At 34.8% G+C, this 24,612-nt stretch overlaps 6 protein-coding genes and 1 long non-coding RNA gene across 15 annotated transcripts in view; 3 read left to right on the top strand and 4 right to left on the bottom strand.

The window, feature by feature from the left end:
- The window catches only part of LOC120767988 (serine-rich adhesin for platelets), a 30,833-nt gene extending 27,255 nt beyond the window's left edge, over nucleotides 1–3,578 (bottom strand). Inside the window, exons 1-2 of one of the 2 annotated variants that reach the window (XM_040094406.1) lie at nucleotides 3,110–3,578; nucleotides 673–1,708 (exon numbers count right to left, since the gene is read on the bottom strand). In XM_040094406.1, the coding sequence (XP_039950340.1) occupies nucleotides 673–1,666 (994 nt within the window). In that variant the 5' untranslated portion in view covers nucleotides 1,667–1,708; nucleotides 3,110–3,578. Of the gene's footprint in view, nucleotides 1–672; nucleotides 1,709–1,911; nucleotides 1,930–3,109 lie in introns of those variants that run through there. The other variant, XM_040094407.1, reaches the window with a different exon arrangement.
- A 711-nt stretch (nucleotides 3,579–4,289) lies between these two features.
- On the top strand, nucleotides 4,290–9,015 carry LOC120767939 (ubiquitin conjugation factor E4 A). The gene is made up of 4 exons (XM_040094306.1): nucleotides 4,290–5,185; nucleotides 5,251–5,639; nucleotides 5,811–6,879; nucleotides 7,421–9,015. Exons 1-4 carry the CDS (start codon nucleotides 4,420–4,422, stop codon nucleotides 8,221–8,223), a joined length of 3,027 nt encoding a protein of 1,008 aa, XP_039950240.1. The 5' UTR covers nucleotides 4,290–4,419; the 3' UTR covers nucleotides 8,224–9,015.
- Nucleotides 9,016–10,802: 1,787 nt separating this feature from the next.
- LOC120768224 lies at nucleotides 10,803–12,002 on the bottom strand. 2 transcript variants are annotated; one of them, XR_005704744.1, is made up of 4 exons: nucleotides 11,960–12,002; nucleotides 11,803–11,902; nucleotides 11,147–11,741; nucleotides 10,803–11,093 (listed from the first exon to the last, which is right to left on the bottom strand). It is a non-coding gene; the product is annotated as an uncharacterized LOC120768224 (long non-coding RNA). The 2 variants fall into 2 exon arrangements; XR_005704743.1 differs by having other exon boundaries at nucleotides 11,147–11,738; nucleotides 11,960–12,000.
- A 228-nt stretch (nucleotides 12,003–12,230) lies between these two features.
- LOC120768223 (hydroxymethylglutaryl-CoA lyase, mitochondrial) lies at nucleotides 12,231–13,705 on the top strand. Of its 2 annotated transcripts, none has more exons than XM_040094801.1 (3): nucleotides 12,231–12,514; nucleotides 12,580–13,258; nucleotides 13,371–13,705. In XM_040094801.1, the coding sequence occupies exons 1-3, from the start codon at nucleotides 12,452–12,454 to the stop codon at nucleotides 13,607–13,609; spliced, it is 981 nt and encodes a 326-aa protein (XP_039950735.1). In that variant the 5' UTR covers nucleotides 12,231–12,451; the 3' UTR covers nucleotides 13,610–13,705. The 2 variants fall into 2 exon arrangements, with proteins under 2 accessions (XP_039950735.1, XP_039950736.1); XM_040094802.1 differs by having other exon boundaries at nucleotides 12,447–12,521; nucleotides 12,585–13,258.
- Nucleotides 13,675–17,136, bottom strand: LOC120768222. 2 transcript variants are annotated; one of them, XM_040094799.1, is made up of 5 exons: nucleotides 16,796–17,136; nucleotides 16,078–16,538; nucleotides 14,886–16,013; nucleotides 14,212–14,606; nucleotides 13,675–14,140 (listed from the first exon to the last, which is right to left on the bottom strand). In XM_040094799.1, the coding sequence occupies exons 1-5, from the start codon at nucleotides 16,867–16,869 to the stop codon at nucleotides 13,883–13,885; spliced, it is 2,316 nt and encodes a 771-aa protein (XP_039950733.1). In that variant the 5' UTR covers nucleotides 16,870–17,136; the 3' UTR covers nucleotides 13,675–13,882. The 2 variants fall into 2 exon arrangements, with proteins under 2 accessions (XP_039950733.1, XP_039950734.1); XM_040094800.1 differs by having other exon boundaries at nucleotides 16,902–16,961.
- An 883-nt stretch (nucleotides 17,137–18,019) lies between these two features.
- LOC120767553 (oxygen-dependent coproporphyrinogen-III oxidase) lies at nucleotides 18,020–19,834 on the top strand. Of its 5 annotated transcripts, none has more exons than XM_040093678.1 (2): nucleotides 18,020–18,055; nucleotides 18,407–19,834. In XM_040093678.1, exons 1-2 carry the CDS (start codon nucleotides 18,050–18,052, stop codon nucleotides 19,574–19,576), a joined length of 1,176 nt encoding a protein of 391 aa, XP_039949612.1. In that variant the 5' UTR covers nucleotides 18,020–18,049; the 3' UTR covers nucleotides 19,577–19,834. The 5 variants fall into 5 exon arrangements, with proteins under 5 accessions (XP_039949612.1, XP_039949616.1, XP_039949615.1 ...); XM_040093682.1 differs by lacking the exon at nucleotides 18,020–18,055 and adding an exon at nucleotides 18,065–18,299; XM_040093681.1 differs by lacking the exon at nucleotides 18,020–18,055 and adding an exon at nucleotides 18,065–18,303 and having other exon boundaries at nucleotides 18,388–19,834.
- Nucleotides 19,835–21,717: 1,883 nt separating this feature from the next.
- LOC120767552 (U1 small nuclear ribonucleoprotein 70 kDa) lies at nucleotides 21,718–24,240 on the bottom strand. The gene is made up of 2 exons (XM_040093677.1): nucleotides 23,792–24,240; nucleotides 21,718–23,725 (listed from the first exon to the last, which is right to left on the bottom strand). Exon 2 carries the CDS (start codon nucleotides 23,672–23,674, stop codon nucleotides 22,370–22,372), a length of 1,305 nt encoding a protein of 434 aa, XP_039949611.1. The 5' UTR covers nucleotides 23,675–23,725; nucleotides 23,792–24,240; the 3' UTR covers nucleotides 21,718–22,369.
- Nucleotides 24,241–24,612: the final 372 nt, after the last annotated feature.

Below are 24,612 nucleotides of genomic sequence, written 5' to 3'. Positions count from 1 at the left end.
GACACCGCTTTCGAGGTTTGTAAAAAAATATACACGACAATATTTAAACATTTGCCAAGCAGCTGATTGGTATGAAACTACGCAAAATGAAAAAGTGATTTCAATAGAAATTGTTTTGCCACAATGAAAAGAAAATTTAATCCGCAGAGGAAACAACCTTGATGGCAACAAAATAGTACAAACATATTTTTTGATAGAATTGTTGATTTATCTTAATATTTATTTTTTAATTATCAATAATCGATGCGAAAATCACGAAAAATACAACAATATCTTTCGGCACGCAAAATACGACCACACTGACGGTGACATATTGAAAAGCATTGCGAACAATCTCTTTTATTTGCAGAACGCATGACATTGTCGCATCATTGCATAAGTTTTAGTTCAAAGTCATTGAATTTGCACTGATTTATTTAAATGTTATTTGCGTTTATTTAACTTTAATACCGACCTATGAAGGCATATATGTATGTACATTTATGTGCACACTCCTTATAATAATTTACGTATTTTAACAAATAAAGGAAGCGTCTACAAAAAAACGCTGACAACTTGACAACTCTTTGTTCATAAATCACATTTTTACGACATTAATAAAAAAAAATAATAATAAATATCTGATAAATTTTGCGTTATTAATAAAATTTTTGAGGTTTAATAACCACTTACCTTGTCCCCATGGGTTTGCCGGTTCCAGGTAGCCTGTAACCAGTTCATTATCACTTTTTGGAAATGACACTCGACGGGGCAATGCGCTAATCGGATCAGATCCTTTGCGTAATGAGCACGGTGAAACTGTAACACTGCAAGCACCAGTTTTTGTAATAGCACCCGTGTGTCTTGATAACACCGTTGTTTTTGCATTAATAGCTGATTTGTCAATGCTTATACTACCGCTTGACCCTAGCACTGAATCTTTAGACCACATCGTTGTTTGCTTAGTATCATGATAGCTTCTCATTTTCTGCTGCTGCTGATTGGGGCACATTTGTGACTGTACGCTTAATGTGGTATCGCTAGAGGTGTGCGTAAGATGTGTTGCGCCGCTTTGCATTGACATTGCTAAGGTGGGTGATGACGGTGAAGAGGGCGGTGTAGGCGGTATTGGTGGTTTGGATGTTGTTATTTCTAGTACGGTCACTGTCTTTGTTGTTGCAATTTCAGCGCATGGTTCTTTGGTAAAATGTGACATTTGTGTACCATCCCCCACAACATCTGTTTTTTCAGCATCCGTTGGCCTGATCTCATTGCACTTTGTGGTTAAATTCTTAATACACAAATGATCGCTCGGTTGATTTTTAGAAGCAATGACAGGCGGTATGGCAGCATGATCATCTTGTTTGATGACGTTAGTGATCGCACTTCCATCGTCATTTCCTCTAACAGTTGCTGTGCTTGCTAATTCGCTTTCATCACTAATTGCAAACATAGATTTACCAATTACTGGCACTAAATTATTTGTGGTCTCATTTGTTGTGTGCCGTATTGGTAACTGAAAATCTTCACTACTATGCTTTTCACTATCAATGCACTTATCATTTTCAACTGTTTTGCTAATGTTTATTGAATCAGCCAATGTTGTCACTGCAGCAGTTGATATTGTTGTTTCTTCAATAATGACTGGATTTTGTTTCTCATTTTCAATATTTTTATTATAACTCATATTCCCCCAACAGGTTGTATAAAGTTTTTTGGTAAATGTATTCTAGAAAAACAAAAACGTTTATAAATCTTTATTAAAAATGTTTATAGTTAATCTAATATGTGGATTTCGGTAATCGGGATAGTTTTTATAAACAATTCAAGAAATAAAAATCTAGCTTTAAACATCTGATGTATTGTATAGGTATTATTCCTCTCACATTTTTGCTTAATTTTCCCGCGACAAATTTTATTTGAGATAATTACCTTCCAAATTAATCCGTATGTTTGTTTTATAAGGTACTCAAATAGAGAAATTAAAATTATATCAGTGTAATGAAAAATAATTTATTTAAACAATTTCGTACTCCCGTTTAGCGTTTTGTTTAGTATTTTTGTTGCTGCACTCTTTATGTATGTTTTTGCACTTTCTCTTTCTGTCTTTCGTTTACTCTATTTTTTATACTTTTGAATTTTTTTGTATTTATTATATTTTGATTATTTATTTGCTTGTGTTCTGGCGTCTTTATTCACTTTTCACTCGATTTAATTTTAAAACATTTGCTCCGAATATTATACTGCAAATTTTTTTCCTTGCACTCACATGCGAATTTGACTTTTATCGCATGTTATCATGGGACTCTTTTTGCAATATTTTAGTTTCATTTGATTGAGGTCCAATGAATTCACTCCAACAAAATAATTGAATACATTTTTAACGAGGTCTGCAGAAATTAAAAAAAAATACTAGGTAGTCGGCAATAAATGGGTACGAATTCGTAATTAAAAACACTCTTTGTTGTCAACTTCGTGGTTACACAATGTCAACAGCACACTAATCTTCTGCTGCAAACTACTTTTTAAAAGTTTTGATAGCGATTTTTTGCATTTAATCTTCAATATGCTTTTTATATCTTCGCACTATTTTCAAATTGGATTTTTTTTATAAAAATTATGAATTTATTAAAGGCGCGTGCGAAAATGCTAATCAGAACAACCAACCACAATGACAGCGAAGATGAGAAAGGCAGAAAATAAAACCGAAACGAAAATCAAAAACATTTTCTACACATAAACAGAAAGTGAAGGGTTGATACAAAATGTACACCAGTAATTTGTAGTCTTTAAAACTTGTAACTTTTAACACATTCTATAGAAATGTCCGTACGTATGTAATATATAGAACAATTTAGTTTTACTTTATATTTGCGTTAAACATAAAATGCGTATATCATAAATAAAGCATTGAACACTGCATTCAAGTTTATAAAATGTGGGTATCTATCAACCCTGTTTTTCTTGTGAAAATGATGTCAGAAATGGGTAGAAAAAAGTAAGAAAAAAAATTGCTACATGCGAATATCTCTTTCCCGCTTGTAACAAGTTTTCAACTTTATATATCATTTGTTTTATTTACGATAGGACAAAATTACAACACTTATTCTTATATTAAAACACTTATTACTTTTTCCAGCGAAGCTTCGTCTGGTTTAGTAGCTGTATCCTTTAGATAGCAAATAAGTTTCCCTAAGCTACCATAAGGTTCGCAAATTGGAAAATCATTATTTGAAAACCAATTTTCAATTATACGGACAATTATATAGAACAAACACGGTCGTTCCTTTTACATAATATTAAAAATTAGCCTTGTATAAATTTTTCCACAGAATTATTACAGGACACAACTGCGTTTAATCTTAACTCATTTTCAATCGCACACTTATGAAAAGACGAAAATTATACTGACGAAACAAATGGATGAAAAGGATAGCAAAAAGAACACATTTATGAATGAAGCAAAAACAAATTCCAACTGACAGTCGTTTTGCGATGTTGTATTTTATAGCACAACTTGATTACAAACTATGTGAAAACACGGTACAGACACGAAGGATACTTTTAATTTTGGCATTGTAATTTATGGAATACCAAAAAACGGAAAAATAAATCAGTATTTATTAAAAAAAATCAAAACCAATTATTCAAATGAAAATTAAGTTGATTTTAATTCATAGTTTATTACTTGAAGTAAATTAATAATAAAACCTACATAATTACTAGTATTCTATTCTATCCGTGCTGCTCTTCAAAAAAATAACCATGGCAACCCTTTTCTTATTGTGCAAATGCAGAGAATTGTAACTAAAATAAAATAATTAAAATAAAGCTTTATTTACAACAAATATTAAAAAAATTAATATACAGAAACGTTATAGTGAAGTGTTAGTAAGTGAAAAGTGCATAATATAAGTGAAAAAGTTATTCACAATATACATATTATCAATGTAAAAGTTGTCAATTTTTCAACTTTAAATGCAAATATCTTTAAAACTATAAGTCAGCGGCAACTATATATGTATATATATTTTTGTGATCTGGAGAACGTCACCTTTCCAGTGATCCCATTTTATTCCCGAAATCCGGGGATGCTATTCTAAATCCCAGCCGAATTCTTATTTTATTAGGAATTAATGATATATTCAATAAATAAAAAAATCCACATAATGGTGCACAAATTTTAAAACAATAATACTTTTTTATAAGTACTCAACCCTTTTTAATCAGCTGATTTACCATATTTCTTCATGTTTTAGCCAATTCATCTTTCTCTGTTTTTGCTTATATCAATTGACATATTATTTGCAGCAAAGCAACCCCCACTGGTTTTGACAATTCTTTGTCGTAGTGAAATTAAAAATTGTGATTTTTATTTTACAAACGAAAAGTGTTCTATTTAAAGCTAATTTTAAATCAAATATACATTTTTTGTTTGCAATGGCTGCGGCGGAGTTGAATCCCTTCGCCGCATTACTTAACGAACCAAAAGAAGAAGAGGGCTTTAAACAAGACTTACTCGAGCGTATTCTACTTTTCACATTGCGTAAAGGTTCAGCGTCCAATGCAGCAAGAAGCTTTCCACTAATTTCTATGACTGATATAGTTGTGGATGCCGATAATGACGCAACCGTAAGCGAAGAACTATTGGCTCATGCTATTTTTGAACGCTTAATGCTTAGCGATCCTGGAGATTATTTGGTTGAATCTGGTGGTGGCGTTTGTGATGAAGACGCTGTAGAAACGCGTGCAATATGTTATCTACATCGTGCATTTATTGCATGCGAACATGCAAAAGCGGAATTACCTGAACATTCTGATGCTTGTGAAAAAATACGAAACCTTATACTAACAAATGCCAGCACTTGTACACGTCAGCCAGAATTATTTATAAATCAGAATTTACCTACACAGTGGTTAGAGGTGTTAGAACACTCTGATCCAGCAGATACAACAACTCAAGAATTCTTTGTACAAACTGTCGTCAAAGTAATGGCGGAAGATGATCAAATCGAAGCGCTGGGCGCTTTAAAAGCTATATTTTATCCAATGCTGGCTGAAGTACAAAAACAATTAGCAAACATCAATCTCATAACTATAAAGAAAAATACGTTTTTGACACTTAGTTATTTCGTACGCGACAAACGTGTACTACAATTGGGTGAAGTGCTCATCGATTATGTTACGCCCAATCCAAATGCCAAAGGTATGAACACTGAAGTACTGCTATATGACATTTACGAATAATATACTTACATTTTTTTTTTACAGGTAGTGAGTATATGGATACATTGCTTGGTCAATTACTTTGTCTATCTATTATGCCCAAAAAATCAAATGGGCCATTTGAGTTCTTTGCGGAAATCAGTTTGGAGACACAACACTCTGATCCATCACTGTGGCAACTTATGGCTATTCATCAAGATGCAGTATTTGCACTTATCAAGCAATTGCTAGTATTGAGCACAACTACCAAAAAGAAGACACTGCAATGGATATCCAATTGCTTACATGCAAATATATCACGTGGCCATTTGTGGAGCAATATTAATTTGCCATTTGAGCAAGTAATAAATCAAAATGCTAGCGATTCTTTTATGATTGGTCTGACAGCGGTTCTTCTACGACTTTGCGCTCCTCTATGCGAGCCCTCAATGAAAGTATGTATAATTGAAACTCAAAAGATAATGTTATTTTGGATTAAAATTTTTTTATTCCCGTATTTTGTTCTAAAAAAAATTGAATCCAATAATTTTTATAACACATTTTTGCAACCCCGGTTATAAGCATTACTTCTAAACAATTTATTCCTTCTTCCCATTCTTTTATAGGTTTTATTAGTCGATCCAACATATTGTGCTGTTACCGATGCTGACCGGCAAGCAAAACAAGTTAGTATATTAAAAGCTGCAGAAGAAACCTGTCTTTTGCCCATTGATGAGCATGAAACACGAATCGTGGCTGAGAAATTTAATTTTGTCACCGAATTATTTTACATGACACACAAAGCATTTGAGTTAGGCTATCGGGCCTGTATTGAACGTTACACACGCATGACGCGCGAACTGCATAGTTTACAAACAGCATATCATGATGTGGCACAAACAAATCCAAACAACGATTTAGCTAAAAATTTATTGCGTATGTTGAAGGAACAAATGCAGCAATATCTCTGCATGCGTAACGGGCTAATGGAACCCACAAATGATACGCATATACTAAAATTTTTCGAAGCAACCACCATTTGGCTAACGGAAATCGCCCTAATTACCGAAGATGAGTTTAAATCTGCCCTCGCGAAGCAAGACTTTGCACCGCATACTCGTAAAGAACGTCAAATACCCGATAAATGTGAATTTATACCGCCATATTTGAAGTCAGTACCCGAAAATGTTATTGACAATGTAGTTGCTTATCTAAGTTTTAGTCGCCATTTTCCACCCGGTCAATTCATTGAGATTTATCAATCATCACATGACGCGCTATTCAAAATGATTGTTTTATTTATGGGTAGTGCAGAACTCGTTAAGAATCCACATTTGCGTGCTAAGCTTGCTGAAGCATTGGAATTTTTGTTACCTAAACAAATTTCAGGCAGTATGCGTAATTCTTTCATAACTCGTGTGTTCGATAGTAATATGGATCGATTGAAGGTGGTGCGCAGTTTGTTGAATGTATTTGTTAGCATCGAAATGACTGGACAATCGGTGCAATTTGAGCAAAAATTCAACTACCGTCGGCCAATGTATGCCATTATGGAGTACTTGTGGACAAAAGAGGACCAGGTCCAATGTTTTAAAGATTTGGCTAGGGAAGCAGAAGAAAATATGGAGGCTATTGAACCGCCACTGTTTCTCCGATTCATTAATTTACTTATTAACGATGCTATATTTTTGTTGGGTAAGTTGGGTGCTGCAAAAATTTTAACATTTTTTTTGTTTGATTAAGGAAACTATTTCATTTAGTTTATTTTCTTTTGTGTGTGTATTTTTATACCGTGAACATAGCACATTAAGTTTGCCACGAAGTTTGTAATACCGTCGGGGCCATGTCCGTCTGTCTGTTTCTATACATGCACTAGTCTCTCAGTTTTTGGGTTACTGATTGAGTTTTGCGCATGTCCTTTTCTCACCGAGAACCTGCTTATTTGTCGGATCCACCGATATCGAACCACTATCGCATACAGCTGCCATACAAAACCGACCGATCAAAATTAAGCTCTAGTTTATTTTTTGGCAAGACAGTTTCAAGAAATTTTGCATAGATTATTGTCGAAAGAATCTCTACAATATCCGAAAAAATTGTTCAGATCGCAAGAACTTTTATGCTATAACAATGTACCTGTGAATGCAATTAGAACTTCGGTGCAGCCGAAGTTACGTTTTCTCTTGTTTACCTTGCGTTACGTTTGCATTTGATATAATATAATTTATCCCGTTAGATGAATCGCTCTCCAATTTGGAACAAATACGACAACTACAAGAGGCGCAGAGTCGTGGTGAATGGGATGCACTATCACAGAACGATCGCCAACAGCAGTTATCGAGTCTACATCACTTAGGTCAGATGGCTCGCATCGACAATATTCTGGGCCGTGATACGATCAATATTCTCAAGTTGCTTACAACTGAGATTAAAAGTATTTTTTGTCACAATAGCATGGTCGATCGAATTGCTGCGATGTTGAACTATTTCCTCTTGAATTTGGTCGGACCACAAAAGGAGCGTTTCAAGGTAAAAGATAAGAAAGAATTTGAATTTGATCCAGCTCAGACGGTGTTAGAAATTTGTCGCATCTACATAAATCTTAGTAGCAGCGAACAATTTTGTTTGGCCATTTCACAAGATGGCCGCTCATATAGTTCGCAACTGTTCAACTATGCCGAGAATATACTGATACGCATTGGTGGTGGGCAATTAATTGGCGAAATAAGCGATTTCGCCGCTAAAGTTCAACGTATGGAGGTGCAATATCGCGAAGAACAAGAATTCATGGCTGACGCACCCGAAGAATATCTCGATCCGATTATGTCTACGTTAATGACAGATCCGGTAATACTGCCCAGCTCGAAAGTGACTGTAGATCGTTCGACTATAGCACGGCATTTACTCAGTGATCAAACAGATCCCTTTAATCGTGCGCCTCTGACAATGGATAAAGTGCAACCGAACAACGAACTGAAGCAGAAAATCGAAGCGTGGATGACGGAGAAACGTGCCAGCGGACGCGCCGCGAAAAGTTGAAGACGATTGTGTTGCGTGAAATAGCCAAAGATGTTAATAGTTGTAAGTGGCGCGTTTGTTCATAGCCTTTTGTTTTTGTTTCGTTTCGTTTTATTTTAGAAAGCGCAGGTATGTTTGGCGTTGCGACTTTAGATATTCTCATTTATTAGTATATTAATGAATTCGTTAAAGCCTTCGAGTTTTGCCCAAAAATAATTTCACATTCCACAATTCCATTCAATTCACGCAGAATTAAAATTTTAATCAAAATTTTAAACCACAGATGGAAAATAATTTGAGCTTGGGCTTGAAATGGTGCTAGATGGGAACCTTGCAAGTTTTCTTTTGTATATCCCTATTTCATTTAATTTTAGTAAACATAAAATGTATAAGTTTGGCAATAATCAAATGTTAAAGTTTCGAACACTATTTAGTCTGTTATCTTTTTGTTTTTCTCAAATTTGTTATTAAATTTAACATTAATTTACAGTACAAAAACTGTAAGTGATGCCTTAATTCGTCTAAGCTCCTATACGCTTTGGTTCTGTTAAAAATTTAAATTATGTTTGGTAAATACAATATACTGATTTATTTATGAAAATATGTCTCCAACACAGTAAATGCAATAGAAAACATTTTAGTGTACCCAGATAAACTGATGCGGTCAACGGCGGTGGACAGGCCAATTATCCAATGGATGTTTTGCAATAATATCGATAAGCATTTATACCAATTATGTATAATATGTATGTAGATGTATATTGAGTTCCACTAAATTCGTATTTTTGTTTGAATAAAATACAAAAAATTCCATATTTTTTCATTTAATTACGAATTTCACAAAAGCTGTTTATTTTTTATTTAACTTTTCTTTTCTGTACAATCCAAAAAATTTTGTATATATTACTTTTTGTTTTGCAAATATATTATGTGAAGGTCCAAATAATTCCTTAAATATATACAAATATATGTTTAAATTTTTTTCTTTGAAATATTTTATGGTTGGTATGGAAAAGGTTCTCTAGGTAAAACAATAGACAGTCACAGGCATGAAATACTTTTATGGGTAAAGTAGCAGGTTTATGCAGTTTTTACTTAATAACTTTGATGTATTTGTAATTAAAACAATTTTATTTTAATTATATTTTTGCTTTACTTTATTAAAACTAAATATGTATGTATGTCCGAAAGACGAAAAATTCATTCTGAATAGTAAAACTGAAATTATTTCTCAAAACAAGAAGTAGCATTGGTCCAAATAATAGGTGTAAAATATTTTTTTCTATCTAAATAAGATAAAAAATTCAAGATATCCTTTGTTCTGACGACGAGTTTTTAATAACTGTATATCATCGACGGTTTTTTAAGTTTTCCAATTGTATTCGTTATGAGTTAATTTAACCAACGCCTAGCCAGGAGAAACATCCCCACACCATAATGTCTAATTGTTTTGTGTGTGTTTACAATCAAATTATGTACCTTTAGGCCGGTGGACAGTTTTGTTACAATCATTTCCGCAAACATTAATTCTAACTTCATCACTGAATAAAATACACACACACAAATTTTTCTGCTCAGCGACAAAAATTTAACGGTATATGGAAGGTTACAATTACAACACTATTTGACGGAAAAACAGTACCAGCTAAACTCACATATTTTGTTCATAAGTGGAGATAAGTAAATAAAGGTTTGTACTGTGACCTTTGATCTATAACAACCATCTGCCATTAACCACATCACCACGACCAGTCCCTGCGTATTAAGCATTATAAGGAAGCATATCAACGAAGCCTATGTGGTCTCCACGACAGTCGGGTCTAAGAACCCAGACTGGACCCGGATTTTTTCCGGCAAAGGACTGCCAAGTCATCAGCATTCCTAAAATTATTTCAGGGATGTGTTTGCAGCTACAACAACAACAATAACGCCCTTGGGGGTTAAGTGCTTCCTTATCGATGACTTTTGAATTTCTCACCGCCGTTTTTTTATACTAGTGGCCATGGTAGCAAACTTGAAGAGATGTAACACATCCCATTTAAATACAGAAGAATTAGCTAACAAAATGTAAAATCAGTTTTTTGCGTTAATTATTAATTTCTTCTTTTTTTTCAAAATTAAATTTTTATACATCAAATTTTCAAAGTTTAACTATTCAAGAATATGTGTACAAGAGGATTTTTCAAAATTGAAATTATTTTCGGATATATAGGCATTTTTCTGACCCGGCATCCAAACTTAAAAAATTCGAAATAGTCAGAAAAAGTGATCCAAAATAACTTTTTTTAGGCATTCGCCATTTTGTGAAAAAAAAATTCCCACTTTTCCGTAGTTCCGGCCATTGCGACATTATTCTAGATTAATAAAAAATAAATAAATAAAATAAATCTTTTTTTTTTTGGTTTCCGATAACTAGGAGGGTTGAAATCATGGGTATGGTTACGTGGAAATTTTTAGAGACCCCCACTTCGTCATCTCATAATTTTTGAAATTTTTTACTTTTTTCAGTTTTTAATTTTTCTCTGTACTCTTCTAAAATTAACAAATAACTAATAAAAAAATGGATAATAAAAATATTAATTGCCTTTTTTTTACGACACTTTAAAAATTACCTGCAATTCATGCTTCTAGACCAGAATACCCCCTTAAAGTATCCAGAGCACATAATATAATAATAGGTTTTGCAGAACGGTTAACTGAATTTTCACTATTTTTAACTCAATAGTATCATATCGCTTGACATGTGCATATACTTTAGCCGTAAGTATATCTCAAAGGTCCTCTATAGGGTTGAGATCAAGACTCAAAGCTGGCCAATCCAATAATTCAATATTCCGGGACTGAAAAAATGCTTTTGTAGCGTTCGCCAAACGAATCTGGGCGTTGTCTTCCTGGAATATTAAATTTTCATCATGAAAATCCTTAGTAAATGGAATGAACTCACTATTTAGTAGATCAATGTATACTTCGGCATTCACCTTAGTCGGTGAAAAGTACATATAGAGCTAAAGACGGGCATCTTTATGTCGCTTATTCAATCGCGACTGGGCTACTTTTGATTCAAACTTAAGTCTTATTCCATGCTTCATGCTGCTGAACACGCTGTTAAGTGATTGGTAGGCCTAATTCTCATGCTTTCGCTAGTTGCTTAGAATTGAATGCGTTGTTGTTGTTGTTTTAATGGTATATCAATCGTTAGGATGGTAAAGGTTATCCAGGTTGTCGTCGACGTTATCTAGCGAGAGGCCCAGAAAACGTGCTGTTTCGACGGAGTCGACACAAGGGAAAGGGGTGTTAGATGGGTGGGGTTGGCAGGGCATGCATAGAGGTGGTCAGTGTCATGCGGAGACTCATTGCAAGCAGGATGATGAATGCGTATCTTGGTCTGCTTATCAATCGCTGGTAACCGACCAATACGCTTGATATCATCATTGTTTTGACGATGTTTCAAATAATTTGTGACTGTATTACGATGTCGGTTCATTGAAGCAGCAATTCGACCAATTTTTATGCCGGCTTCATGCATTCTAATTAGCCTACTTCAAATTATAAAATTATTTAAAAGTAATTAATTACGTTTCCATGCACTAGATTTTTTACCTTTAACTGAGTTATTTTCCAAACTTTTCACTTAAGGGAAAACAAAATTTTTATTTTGTCTACAGCTGCCATAGCACAGATAGATGAATTTGCACATTTTCTATGAACAAACAAAATATGTAAATCAAAAATACTGCATATCGTAAAAAATATTTACCGCTATTTATTCACGAGGTATTCCGAAAAAAATTTGCCCTTATAATTCCTTTATGAATGTGTGTATGTATGTAAGCGCTCATTAAAACTAAATACTCAAGCACAAAAAGTCAAAGGCAGCCGTTTACATTCAATTGAATTTGTATATTCATGACAGGTGTCAGTAATTTAACAAAAGGGGGATGGAAAAATCAACCTGCGTTACTCTGCTCTGGATTTACGAATATAAAAAATGGCTGTATATTAGTGGTCCCTTTAGTGATAAATAACAATTTCACTTTCCATGTTTGAGATAATTCCTAAACAATAAAGTAAAATAAACAAGTAAATTTGTTGCCCCTAAAATCACACTTTAGTAACGGCTCGAACAGCTGATAAACGAAAGAAAACCAATTGCTAATCGGCGATCAGTTGTTTTCAACCAAAAATACGTGTTCGTAAATACATAACGAGTCGTGTATTTATATAAAAGAGCACATCTAGACCCGAAAAGATGTTCACATTAAGAACTTTATTAAAACCCAATATAAATATAACGCTTCGTACTATTGCAACGGTAAGAAGTTAGTCACTATAACTCTATTACATAAATCACAATAACTATAACTAAATTTCTTATAGAGCAGAAGTACACCCAATGCTGTGCGTATTGTTGAGGTTGGACCAAGAGATGGTCTACAAAATGAATCCAAATTGCTACCGGCCTCAGTGAAAATTGCACTAATCGACCAACTGTCCGACACAGGCCTACGCACCATTGAGGCCACATCCTTTGTTAGTCCAAAATGGGTGCCACAAATGGGCGACAACACGGAAGTGCTGCGTAGCATACAGAAGCGAACGGGTATCACTTATCCAGTGTTAACGCCTAATTTAAAAGGCTTCGAAAGCGCTCTAAAAGCAGGTGCAACCGAAGTAGCCGTCTTTGGTGCAGCATCCGACTCCTTTTCAATGAAAAATATAAATTGCACCGCAGCTGAAAGTATCAAACGCTTCCAACCGGTCATAGAAGCGGCACAAAAGGCTGAAGTTAAAGTACGCGGCTATGTGTCTACAGTGGTTGGTTGTCCTTATGAGGGCGCAGTGAAACCTGGCGCTGTGGCAAAAATTGTGGACGCACTTTTCAGTATGGGTTGTTATGAGATATCATTGGGCGACACCATCGGCGTAGGTACACCTGGTTCTATGCGTCGCATGTTGGATGAAGTAGTGAAAGTTGTGCCGCCAAAGAAATTGGCGGTGCATTGTCATGACACCTACGGGCAAGCGTTAGCCAACATACTTGTCTCCTTAGAATATGGTATGTCAGCCGAGTATTGCATTTTACATACATTACGCATATCATAAGCGAATACAGCTAAATAATATTGGCAAGCTTCGAACATTATATTTTTATCAATTTTCTTTTGTAGGCATAGCAGTTGTTGATTCCTCGGTTTCGGGGCTCGGCGGTTGTCCATACGCGCGCGGTGCTTCTGGCAATGTGGCCACAGAAGATGTAGTTTATATGCTGCATGGAATGGGTATTGAAACAGGCGTAGATCTAGAGAAATTAATAGCGGTCGGTCGCTACATCTGCAATGAGTTGGGCCGTCCATCCGAATCTAAAGTAAATCGTGCTTGGAAGAACGCGAAACCACAAAAAATATAAAAGAATTGCTAACAGAAAAATAGTGGCATGAATTCTATGAAATTGACACCGAAACTGCGATAATGTTGCATTTAATAAACTAGCTTTACTAGTCTATGCATTTATTTTAATTGTAAAAGTAAAGACAAACTTCAACCCAGCAAACAATTTCAGAATAAGTAAAACTACAATTATTATTAAAAAAAAAAATTAAGCTCCAACCAAACCACACCGGATACATTAACATACATAGTGAATTTAAAAGAATATATATGTATGATTCTAATAGCCTTTCTAGAATTTCCTTGCATCTTTCATTGTATACACCGATATATCGCCCGACATTAAGGATAAATTTGCCAAGCTTCCATTGCTGCGTTGCGTTGTGTTACCAAAACTGGCTTTGTTTGCGGTTTCTTTACTATTTACTTGGTTAGCGGACATTTTCAATTTACCTTCATGTCGCACCACTGTAGGTAGCATTGCATTCTCCAGATATTTCTGTATCTTCTTACCGCCCGGTATAGTGACTGGCGTACGCTCATCAACGATCTATAAGCATGCAAAAAGTAATTGATGGTATTAGTTCAAAACCTATTTTGTTAATCTAGTTAGAAACTTACATGTTTGAACTCTGATGAAATATATGCCTTCTTTGGCAAACTAGATGTTTTCGTGCCGGTATTTACCTTCAATGCAAATTTCGGTTGGTGGACTTTTGTTTCTTGCTCAAGTTCACGGAAAACAGTTGCATTATGTACATCCGGTCGATCCGTTCGCTGTTTAAGATTTGTCATTAATGGTGTGGTGGCGGTCTTTTTCATATAAGCACCGACTGGACTGACAATATGCGAAAATTGTTTGCTACCAGTTGGTTCCTTAAGGCGGGTTGGTATAGCTGAGGCGGGTCTTTTAAATAGTTCAAATTTAGGCATTGGCCGCAAATCCATTTCGAAACGTTTATTTTTTTGTGCACTGCTCTGCGGTGTACGCCGTGGTGAAGACAAAAGTTGTTTTGCTGTGGATGAAATTAATCGTTAATGAAATATATTTTAGATCGGATCAAAATGACATAGAGCAGCATATAGCTTAACGAAATTTGACATTATTTATATTCAAGGCAACGATACAACCTCCGAACAAATTTTTTAGATCGGAACAATAAAGCATATAACTGCCATGCACACTGGCCGATCAAAATCAATTTTTATATGGAAAATTATTTTTTTTAATTTGTGAAGGATGATAGCTTCGGTGCAATCAAATTTAATATTTTTTCTTGTTATAGCCTACATACCTTTTGTACCCGTTACAATTGCTGTGGGTTTTACATTTAAAGCCTTCTTAGCAGGCGACGAATAATTGCTATTTTGCTTTTTTGGTGAATATGTGAATGTTCTTTCCTTCTCTTTTAATGGTTTCACTGTCATTGTTGCTGGAAGCAATTCAACTTTTTTTACAATTGGTGTTTGTATATTCAAGCCAAGATTTGGTGACGCCGTAGCAGCCATATATTGCATGCCTTTTTTCATCATATATTCTACTTCTTCCATGGTGTCATTGAAATGCATTGACTGTTCGCCACTTTCATCGAAAACTTCACCGCAATTTTCCTTGTCGTTTTCAAATGAATTTTCTAATTCATCGGATTCGGTACTCTTCAAATCACCAGAGGTGTATAAACTCTTACATAAAATTTTTTTCGGTTTGTTATTGTCGTCCGCAACTGAATCACACTCATGCTTGAATTCAGCTTTAACCGTAATATTCGCTCTGTTATGTGACGTAATCAATTCTTCCGATTCTTCATCTGATAGTAACTCAATAACGCCTACAGATCCATCAGAAGATGGACTTGGCGATTGATTCCTTGTATTTTGTACTATCTTGAGATCATCACTACTTATATCTACTACATCTATTAGCTGTTGTTGCGGTGCCGCTAAAGTTTTATCAAGTTGTATCAATTCCAGACTTGTATCTATGTCCTCTAGTTCTTTCGACACGTATTTCTCGTGTGTATTGGAATCTTTACTAACAGCGCTGGCATCTGTAGTTTCGTGTGCTGTATCGTAGTAGCTTGTAGCTGAGGTCTCACTGCCTTTTACAGCACTTTGAAAGCTGACATGTGATGATACATCACCATCTACACATGAAGCGTTATCAAAGTCATCTTCTTCATCACACTCCTCTATTATAGTAGAGGGTCGCAGGAGGCCAACCATTTTTACAGGTGATGTTTGTAGAGTGGTCTCACCCAATATAGTTGTGTCCCACAATTTTGATGGTGCTTCTATATCTTCTAGTTGTGTGACATCAATACCCTTAAGCGGTGTGTCAATTTCTAATTGTTTCTGCTCTTGAACACACAAATCGTATAGTAAACGTTGTAACGACTTTGCTTCCTCATCGATTTCTTGAAGTTCTATAAATCCAGAAAATAAAACATAGTTATGAGTGCATTAGTAAATACAAAAATTAGAAATTACCTTTTTTACATGGTGTCTTAAAATCATTTCCACTACGCTTTTTAGCGTCTTCTACAATTAGCTCCTTGTCATCGCTATGTATATATTGAAACAAAGTACTGTTTGGATCAGAGGCAGTTTTATCACACATTTTTTCCAAAGCCATGAAACTATCATCTGATGAGCGTTGCCATTGAATCACTTGTTGCTTATCTTCAAACATACTCTCATCATAATAAGCCTTATTGGGCTTTGTTTTATGTTGTACGGACGCATTTACATTGATTGGCTTATTTTCATCATTTTCAATTTCGAACATTTTTTCTTTAGTATTTTGAGTTCCTTCAACTCTTGTTGAGTGATTGAGATTTTGTTCTTCAAAAGAAACCTGTTTTCCTTCAATAAACACTTGCAAGTCCTCAGTTAGATCAAGACTAAATCTGTCAGACTGGACAGGAGTTTTAGAAGTTGGCGTTAACGTGCTATTTTAGTGAAATGGAATTATTAAAATATTTTTTTTTTTTAACTAACAATATTAGAAGCAATATACAATGTTAATATGATTATAAAAAGATGCAAAAAATGTAGTGTATTTCTAAAGGGTCAAAGATTTGGAAAAATTTCAAATTCTATTTACCATACATATGCTAATCTACAGGTATAAGATGGAGATCATTCACGCTCTCCAATAATTATTAATTACATATTATGAAATTGACATGCAAACATATGCATTTACCGTTGCATGAAAAGTAACTTCTTAACTTTTGCACGCCAAGCGCTATTAGCTTGAAATTTTTCCAATCCAGACATTTGTAATTAGTAGAGTTGAAAAGAAAACCAACATCCAAGATTCGTAGTTTCGCCGATCCAAACTTCTATGTGTTAATCGCAAATCAGATATATATATTCAGTTCAATTACTTTCAGTTTATTTACAACGCACTCACGGATTCGAAAAATAATGAAAACGTTGTTAAAATTGTAATAATTATATGGTAAATTCAGTGAAGTATTTAGCACAGATGAAAATAAACGTTGAATGAATTTTGAATAATGCGGCAAAGCCAAATTCAACGAAAATATCGAAATGTTACCAACTGCAGCATGTCATATTTAGAGTTGCATTTTGGTAAAATCTTAGAAACGTCTACATTTGGACAAAAGTGTAAATTTATAAGCAATTTGATAAATTGGGAGTTTAGGTCTTCCCACGGAAGTCGAAATATGAAATTTTTTGTAAATTGTCCTATTTTGACAGAAATATGATTGGATTTTCATCCGGCCAAGGACTGTCAGCTACAAGAATCCTGCCACTACAACAAAATCAAAAAGTTCTTATACTTATATTTTAATTTTTATATCCACAAACACTTCGTTGTTACTCATTTATTTTCTATTAACTGTGCAAAAATAATTTGTATTCAATATTTAACCAATACGCGAAAGAACTGAAGGCAGCCCAATGTTGGACCGACAGGGCCATACTTTTAAAAAATGTTCATTGCCCACTTCGTTAGGATACCTTGCCTTACCGGCAATTTTATCACACACTTTTATTAATATTATTAACATTGCTTTAAAATTTGATAGAATGTATTACTGTTTGTTGTATAACTTGAAAATCGTAATAAGTAAATGATAGTTTTAAAAATATTATAACATTATTATAAAAAAGTGTTACATTGTTTATAAATTAATATAATTGTTAAAAATTAAAACCTGTATGTTTTTGTTTGCAAAAATTGCTGCAGTATATGTATAATCAGGAAATGCCTCATTTTGGAGTTAAAATGAGTAGGTACGGATAAGTGTGAGTATTGACAATTTGAAAGCAGTTTCTTGATCAATTAATTGTATATCTTATAATTTTTTAACGTTTCGTTAAACTGATTACGTTTCGTAACGAAAAGAGCTAACGTTGGTTATCACTGAACATATGTTCGTTTCAGCGGCTAGTAGCTTTTTAAACATAAGTGGAAAAACATTTCTCAATGAAGGTATTTGCATCATCTTTTGCCGTGATTTGCATAATATTAAATGATAAGATAAGAGTCGGAACTATAAAAATTTAATTTTAAACGTTATTTTAATTAAAAGAAAGAGTTGAATTTGTTGACAATATTAGTAATAATTATTTGATAGACGAATTTGATAGATCGTGCAACGATTACATTGTCAGAGTCACGTCGTCCAGTAAAACGCTTGCAACAATCGAATTTCTAGTATTCGAAAAAGTGCACTGTAGGTATGAAGAAAGACAGATGACATTAAAGGAGGTTAAACATAGACGTAAAAAAAAAAACAAATTTTATTATATTTACAAATAAAGTTTTGTTATTTTATTATAGGTTTGCATAATGGCTTTTTCAAAATGCTTACGACGAGTGTTGACCTCTATTGCCAGCTATCAGATGGCACGTCGTACCAGCGGCAGACAGGTACGCTATTTAATTGTAGGTTTTGGCTTGGCTGCTTCTGCTTCTATTTCTATCGTACACTTGGAAGCTGCTAGAAAACGAAAGTTTAATACTTCCATCTATATGGCAGAACCAATTACAGACACTAATACGCTGATTGATAATGAGGATGATATGCGTACTAAAATGGAGTTAATGATAATGAGAATTCAAGCAGACGTATGTCGTGCTTTAGAGACCGAAGAATATGCCGGACAAAAATTTAAAGTCGATCGTTGGCAGCGTGCAGAAGGTGGTGGCGGTATAACGTGCGTCCTTCAGGATGGTGAAGTTTTCGAGAAAGCTGGCGTTAATATTTCCGTTGTAACTGGTATGTTACCACCGGGTGCAGTGCAACAAATGCGTACCAGGGGGAAGAATTTGGCCGAAGGCAAGAAGTTGCCATTTTTCGCCGCTGGCGTAAGTGCTGTAATACATCCTAGAAATCCACATGTTCCAACAATACATTTCAACTATCGCTATTTCGAAGTTGAGAGCGATGGCGAGAAGCAATGGTGGTTCGGCGGTGGCACAGACCTAACACCATATTATTTGGACGAAAAGGATGCGGTACATTTTCACAAAACACTAAAGGACGCTTGTGACGAACATGACTCCAGTTACTACCCACGTTTTAAGAAATGGTGCGATGATTACTTCCGCATTACGCATAGAAAGGAAAGTAGAGGTATTGGCGGTATATTTTTTGACGATGTGGACACACCGAACCAAGAGGAAGCGTTTAAATTTGTTACCAGTTGTGCTAATTCGGTAATCCCATCATACTTGCCGCTTGTGCGCCAACACAAAAACGATGATTACGGCGATAAGGAGCGCCAGTGGCAACTTTTGCGTCGTGGGCGCTATGTGGAATTTAATTTAATCTACGACAGGGGCACAAAATTCGGTCTCTATACGCCAGGTGCGCGGTATGAAAGTATACTAATGTCATTGCCGTTGACGGCGCGATGGGAATACATGCATACGGTACCACCCAATTCCAAGGAAGGCAAACTTTTGGAAGTATTACAAAATCCAAAGGACTGGATTGCTAGTGCTTAATAAAGGGAGGGAACTACAGAAGTCTTCGTAATACCTGCTATAACACATATGTACCTCATTTGTAATTGGCATTCGTTTAACTATGGAACTATGTAGACAATGAAAGTTTTTGTTTAAATTATATTATGGTGCAATTACTACACAGTAGTATAATATAATGGTACGTTTTTGTGGAATTTGAACAATAGAAGTTACTTGTATAATTAGATTTGTATGTACTTAAATGAGAATAAAGTGCACTTTTTGTAACAGTTTAGACAAACATGTTTTGATGCAGTTTATATGGGTCACCAAGTATTATATGTATGTAATTCCGTTGCCTTTTCAAATTTATCTCTAATAACTGTTAACAATGAAGATTTATTTTACTACAAAAAAAAAATATCGAAAGCATACATTACCACAGCCAATAAATAAAAATAAACAGTCATTTGTACATTCGAAAATTATATTTTTTTAATTTATGCTTTTGAATAATGCACAATGTGAATCTTTAAAATAATCGAAACAATAAGTAGGCGTTAAGACTTACGAAAAACATGTGGTCCTTGGAAATTATTTGACTCTTTCAAAATGAACTGGCAAAACTCTTACGAAACAATGCATGTGAAATACCGTAAAACGTGAATGAGCGCTACCGACAACTTCTTCTATATAATATATATTTTCCTTTTAAATAAAAAATGTGCAATTATACTTTAGAAAAACTTTACTTTCTTGAGTCTAGTTTGTCAAGTTCTAGTCTTATTTTCACTAAATAGATCAACTTTTAAAGGCACACTTACTTATGTTGTTGAAATTGCCTTACTGAAAGTAATAGATAGTAAAAATATATGAGTATATATTTTCTACATCATAAATGTTTAAAGCACCATCTGAATTCCTCAATCCCCTCATTATTACGATCAAAGCCAACTGCTTTAATATTTAAACATCGGAAACGATTCCATAAGGCCCAATCCTACTTACAAGAACCAAATTTAAAAATGCGATTACGAAATCTTAACGGTAATTTACCAATCAGCTACGACTACCACGTCATAGTGATCACACTAACACACCAGAAAAACATTAGCTGAGAAAAGAAAGGAACGGCATGCGCGCTTACCAACGCCCAAATTGTTCGCATTACTTATCGCTTTACCACTCATTTCTTGCCAATAGTGACCAACAAAATAACTGCATTATCAGCACTTTATAATTTAAGTGATATTTAGATAAGATTTGAAGTTATTAAAAACAAATATTTTCATTTAGAAAACCCTTTAAAGAAAACAATATGCGATTTTTATAAGGAAAACCGAAATTATTGAAGGAAACCGGTATATTATTTTGCACAAACATTTTTACATTTTGTTGGCCACTACTTAGTTTTAACAAGTCCCCCTTTAACCAGCATATGAAGTGACAGAAAACAGCAACTTCACTTACTAATACAACCATTCCATTTGAATTTGATCAACTTACATTGTATCATACCTACATACATGGGGTCTCTAATTGTGCTAACCGCTTCCGACACGCAAGCTTTGGGAGTCAGTGGGCAAGGTGAACGTTCGATCCCCTAGAATGGGAAAATCATTAGTATTTCTTGCATACTCAAACATTACCTTTGCCGTTAGTGTTTTTAACAAGTCATTGAAATATGTTTGTTGTTTTTGTGAGAATTTAATCAATCTAAAAATTTACCCGTTCTTTACATTGCATACTTTCCCCTAATGCGTAAAGCATTAGTTTAAAAATTCTTAGTTTGGAATAATTTGTACTCAAACTGGAAGAAGAGAAAAGATAATTAAAATTGGCGAGTTACTTTCTATACTGTTACGGAATGAACATAAGTAGTATACAATGTGGGAAGTGGGCAGTATAAAACAAAGAGTTGCGTGTAACTTATTCAAATTAATCATTAGTTGTTTGAATGAATCGTCCCATGTACCAGCATAGGATTGACACTATCTCTAAACAAATTACTCACTAACTCCAAACACTATATACACGAAGGCGGCCGGAATATTTTGATTGCATGCACACAACCATAGCACAGGTTTTGATTTGCAGTCTGCTAGGTACAGTATGGTTTCTCCCAAATGTGATATTCCAAAGTAATTGGATACGCGTTACCGCAAGTAAACACAACTCAGTCTCCAATTTTTTTACTTACTCTTTGCATTTTGGTTGTTCTTCCTTACATTAGGGTTGCGATTATTTTGTTTTATATGTTTAAATTACATATTAATATAAATAATTACATTTGGTGCAGCAAACAAAATTTTAAATTCAAATATATATATCAGTGTGCTTGTCATTTTGCACATTGTAGGGATATTTATATCTTATTTAAATTTTAACATCCCAAGATATCACTTAATGGAAACTATAAATCGGAGTCTATTAAAAAATTAAGTATTATTTATCGCATGGATTAATTAAAATCTCAAAAGTTTTTGACTAAAAATGTTTAAATAGTTTATACATAATTGGTTAATAATAATTTCATCTCAACACAGCGATGAAGAACAACTTGCTATTGTGTATATTGGAATTTCAAATATTGTTTGCTCTGTTATTTTTAAACTATTACGACTTAGGCGTTTGTACTATGTAAAATTTAAATCTGAGGAGTTTATCTTGTTTTGTTAGTGCAAACAAATTGTTTCATAATTAATATTTAAAAATTATTTCGAAAATCATGAAAAAAATATGAAATTCAAACGCTAAATCGAAAGAGTTGTGTTCAAATATTGAAAGTGGAACAGAAAGTATACTATCCAGTTTGTAATATACAGTTTAACCTCAACGCCACCATGATTGTTGACCATCATTGGGATTCTGTCCATTCTCGCCAACACCGCGTCCAGTTAAAGGGGGAGGTGGCACGTTAAACATATCTTGCGGTGGCCGGAATTTTTCTTCGTGCTCGTCGTCATCACTTTCCCGTTTTATACCAGATGTTTGATAAGAATTCATGGGATAAGTTGGATAACCGTCGTCTATTGGTTCTTCCTTGATTTTGATGTCGATATCACGGAAATCAGGTTTACGTTCTTTGACATCACGATCTCCACGATCACGCTCCTTGTCACGACGATCACGTTCACGTTTCTTATCTCGTCTCTCCCTGGATGAATCTCGTTCCCTTGATTTTGATCGTCTCTTCTTTTTATCCCTGTCGCGCTCCCGCTCACGATCGCGTTCTCGTTCTTTTTCACGTCTATCACGTTTCTCGAATTCGTCATATTCACGTTCACGACTACCTGCACGTCGTCTCCTACGCTCACGTGATTTGCTTCGCGAACGTCTTGAACGCTCTCTTTCACGTTCTCGGATTCTTTCACGAGATCGTGAGCGTCGTCTTACTGCGTCGCCAGCTCCGAAACGATTACGTTCGACAAGTCGTGCACTTTCGCGATCTTCACGTTCCCGTTCTAGACGGTAACGTTCTCGTTCTCTTTCATTGTCTTCCCTACCAGAATGTTTTATATTAACATCATTACCACCTCGTCGTGTTCCTCCTAAACCACCACCCAAGCGTCGTGGTAGCCATCCTTTTACAGTGCGTGCTCGCTCAACATCAACTAATACACGTTTACCATCGATTTTCTTACCATCAGCATGTTTATAAGCAGCATGCATATCTCTTTCATGTTCATATTCGATGAATGCGTAACCTTTGGGCTTACCCGATTCCTGGTCTGATATCATAACAATTTTCTTTATAGGTCCGTATATTTCAAATTCACGCCTCAATTTCGATTCAGATGTGTCATAGTTTATACGTGCAATGAATAACGTACGAAACGGATCCTCCGTCGAGTTTTTTATTTCTTGAGGATCCCAAAGTGCGATTTCTCGTTCCAATTTATATGCAACTTGTTCAGCTTTTTCTCGACGCCGACGATCCAACCGCTCTTGGCGAGTTTCGACACGCTTTGCAGGCGGGGTATCTTTTGGATCTTCGAACTCACTAAGAAAACCACCAATACCAAGGTAGCCACGCGACTTCTTTTCATGTGGCAACTTATCCACCGGCGGCATATATGGTATTGGATCACGTGCGGCAAATAGTGCCAAAAGATTCGGCGGCAGATACTGTGTCATTTTGTCTATTACCTTGTTTCGTAGTCCAACGAAGAGTCCACTAATACAAACCTAGATACAAATGAGGTTAAAAAATTAACTTAGTTTTTTTGTTTAAGATATTAATGAAAAACTTGCCTTAAACCTCCATGCAACAATATTAAAAACACAGTTGCAACCTCTTGCGGCAACGATATTATAATTGCACTATCAATTAATCTTAATTTCATATAATTTAAAAAACTGCATCAGATTTTATTTTCGCTGGTGCAGAAAATTTAACAAATGGCGTACAAATGAAAGCTTGACGTTTACATACAGGGTTGTATTTTTCGTGATTGCTCATCCATCAAGCAAAAGATTTATTCCTGTCGCCCTTGAGTAAAACTGAACGCATGGGTTCAGACACGAAAAGTTCATCGCGCTTAGTCAAAATATTTTGTTGTTGTTGTAGCAGCAGATCACCTTCCTGAAGTATTTTCGCGGAGTCACTACCATAATATTTCGTACTCTCATGTGCTTCAGTTCGCATTGGCATTTGTTTTATTTTTTTCATTTCAGAAAATTTCCAGAAACGGTTTAAGAGAAAGAAAGTTAACAATAACCAACAATCCCAATTCATATTTATTTATGTGTCTCCATATGTAACATTTTACGTGTTACGTTCTTAAATGCAATAAAATAAATATTTGCCTTTTCCTGTCGACATACCTCTTTATAAGCTATTAACACATTCGCGTAAATTGCGGGAATTCCCGTCATTCATGTTTCCTTCAATAAAACAATTTCGGGAATTCCCGCGCTATATTCCCGCAATTTCTTCCGCACATATAAAAATGCTCTTGAAAAATTAAATGCGGGAATTCCGGTAATGGCGGGAATTCCCTAATTTGTTCAGACTATTTTAAAAAATTAACATGTAGAAAAAAAGCGGGAATTCCCGCTCTTCAATTTTGTAT

This window comes from Bactrocera tryoni, chromosome 2 (genome assembly GCF_016617805.1).
Source record: "Bactrocera tryoni isolate S06 chromosome 2, CSIRO_BtryS06_freeze2, whole genome shotgun sequence".
NCBI lineage: Eukaryota > Metazoa > Arthropoda > Insecta > Diptera > Tephritidae > Bactrocera > Bactrocera tryoni.
This window is presented reverse-complemented; position numbering and strand designations above follow the sequence as displayed.

What these genes read in the sequence shown, in the direction of transcription:
- LOC120767939 (XM_040094306.1), top strand. Translation starts at nt 4,420, where the DNA reads ATGGCTGCGGCGGAGTTGAATCCCTTCGCCGCATTACTTAACGAACCA. An exon ending in TATGCGAGCCCTCAATGAAA is followed by an intron (nt 5,640 to 5,810) that starts GTATGTATAATT and finishes ATTCTTTTATAG; the next exon opens with GTTTTATTAGTCGATCCAAC. An exon ending in CGATGCTATATTTTTGTTGG is followed by an intron (nt 6,880 to 7,420) that starts GTAAGTTGGGTG and finishes TTATCCCGTTAG; the next exon opens with ATGAATCGCTCTCCAATTTG.
- LOC120768223 (XM_040094801.1), top strand. Translation starts at nt 12,452, where the DNA reads ATGTTCACATTAAGAACTTTATTAAAACCCAATATAAATATAACGCTT. An exon ending in CGCTTCGTACTATTGCAACG is followed by an intron (nt 12,515 to 12,579) that starts GTAAGAAGTTAG and finishes AATTTCTTATAG; the next exon opens with AGCAGAAGTACACCCAATGC. An exon ending in ACTTGTCTCCTTAGAATATG is followed by an intron (nt 13,259 to 13,370) that starts GTATGTCAGCCG and finishes TTTCTTTTGTAG; the next exon opens with GCATAGCAGTTGTTGATTCC.
- LOC120768222 (XM_040094799.1), bottom strand. Translation starts at nt 16,869, where the DNA reads ATGTCTGGATTGGAAAAATTTCAAGCTAATAGCGCTTGGCGTGCAAAA. An exon ending in AAGTTACTTTTCATGCAACG is followed by an intron (nt 16,539 to 16,795) that starts GTAAATGCATAT and finishes TCACTAAAATAG; the next exon opens with CACGTTAACGCCAACTTCTA. An exon ending in AATTGTAACGGGTACAAAAG is followed by an intron (nt 14,607 to 14,885) that starts GTATGTAGGCTA and finishes TTTCATCCACAG; the next exon opens with CAAAACAACTTTTGTCTTCA.
- LOC120767552 (XM_040093677.1), bottom strand. Translation starts at nt 23,674, where the DNA reads ATGACACAGTATCTGCCGCCGAATCTTTTGGCACTATTTGCCGCACGT.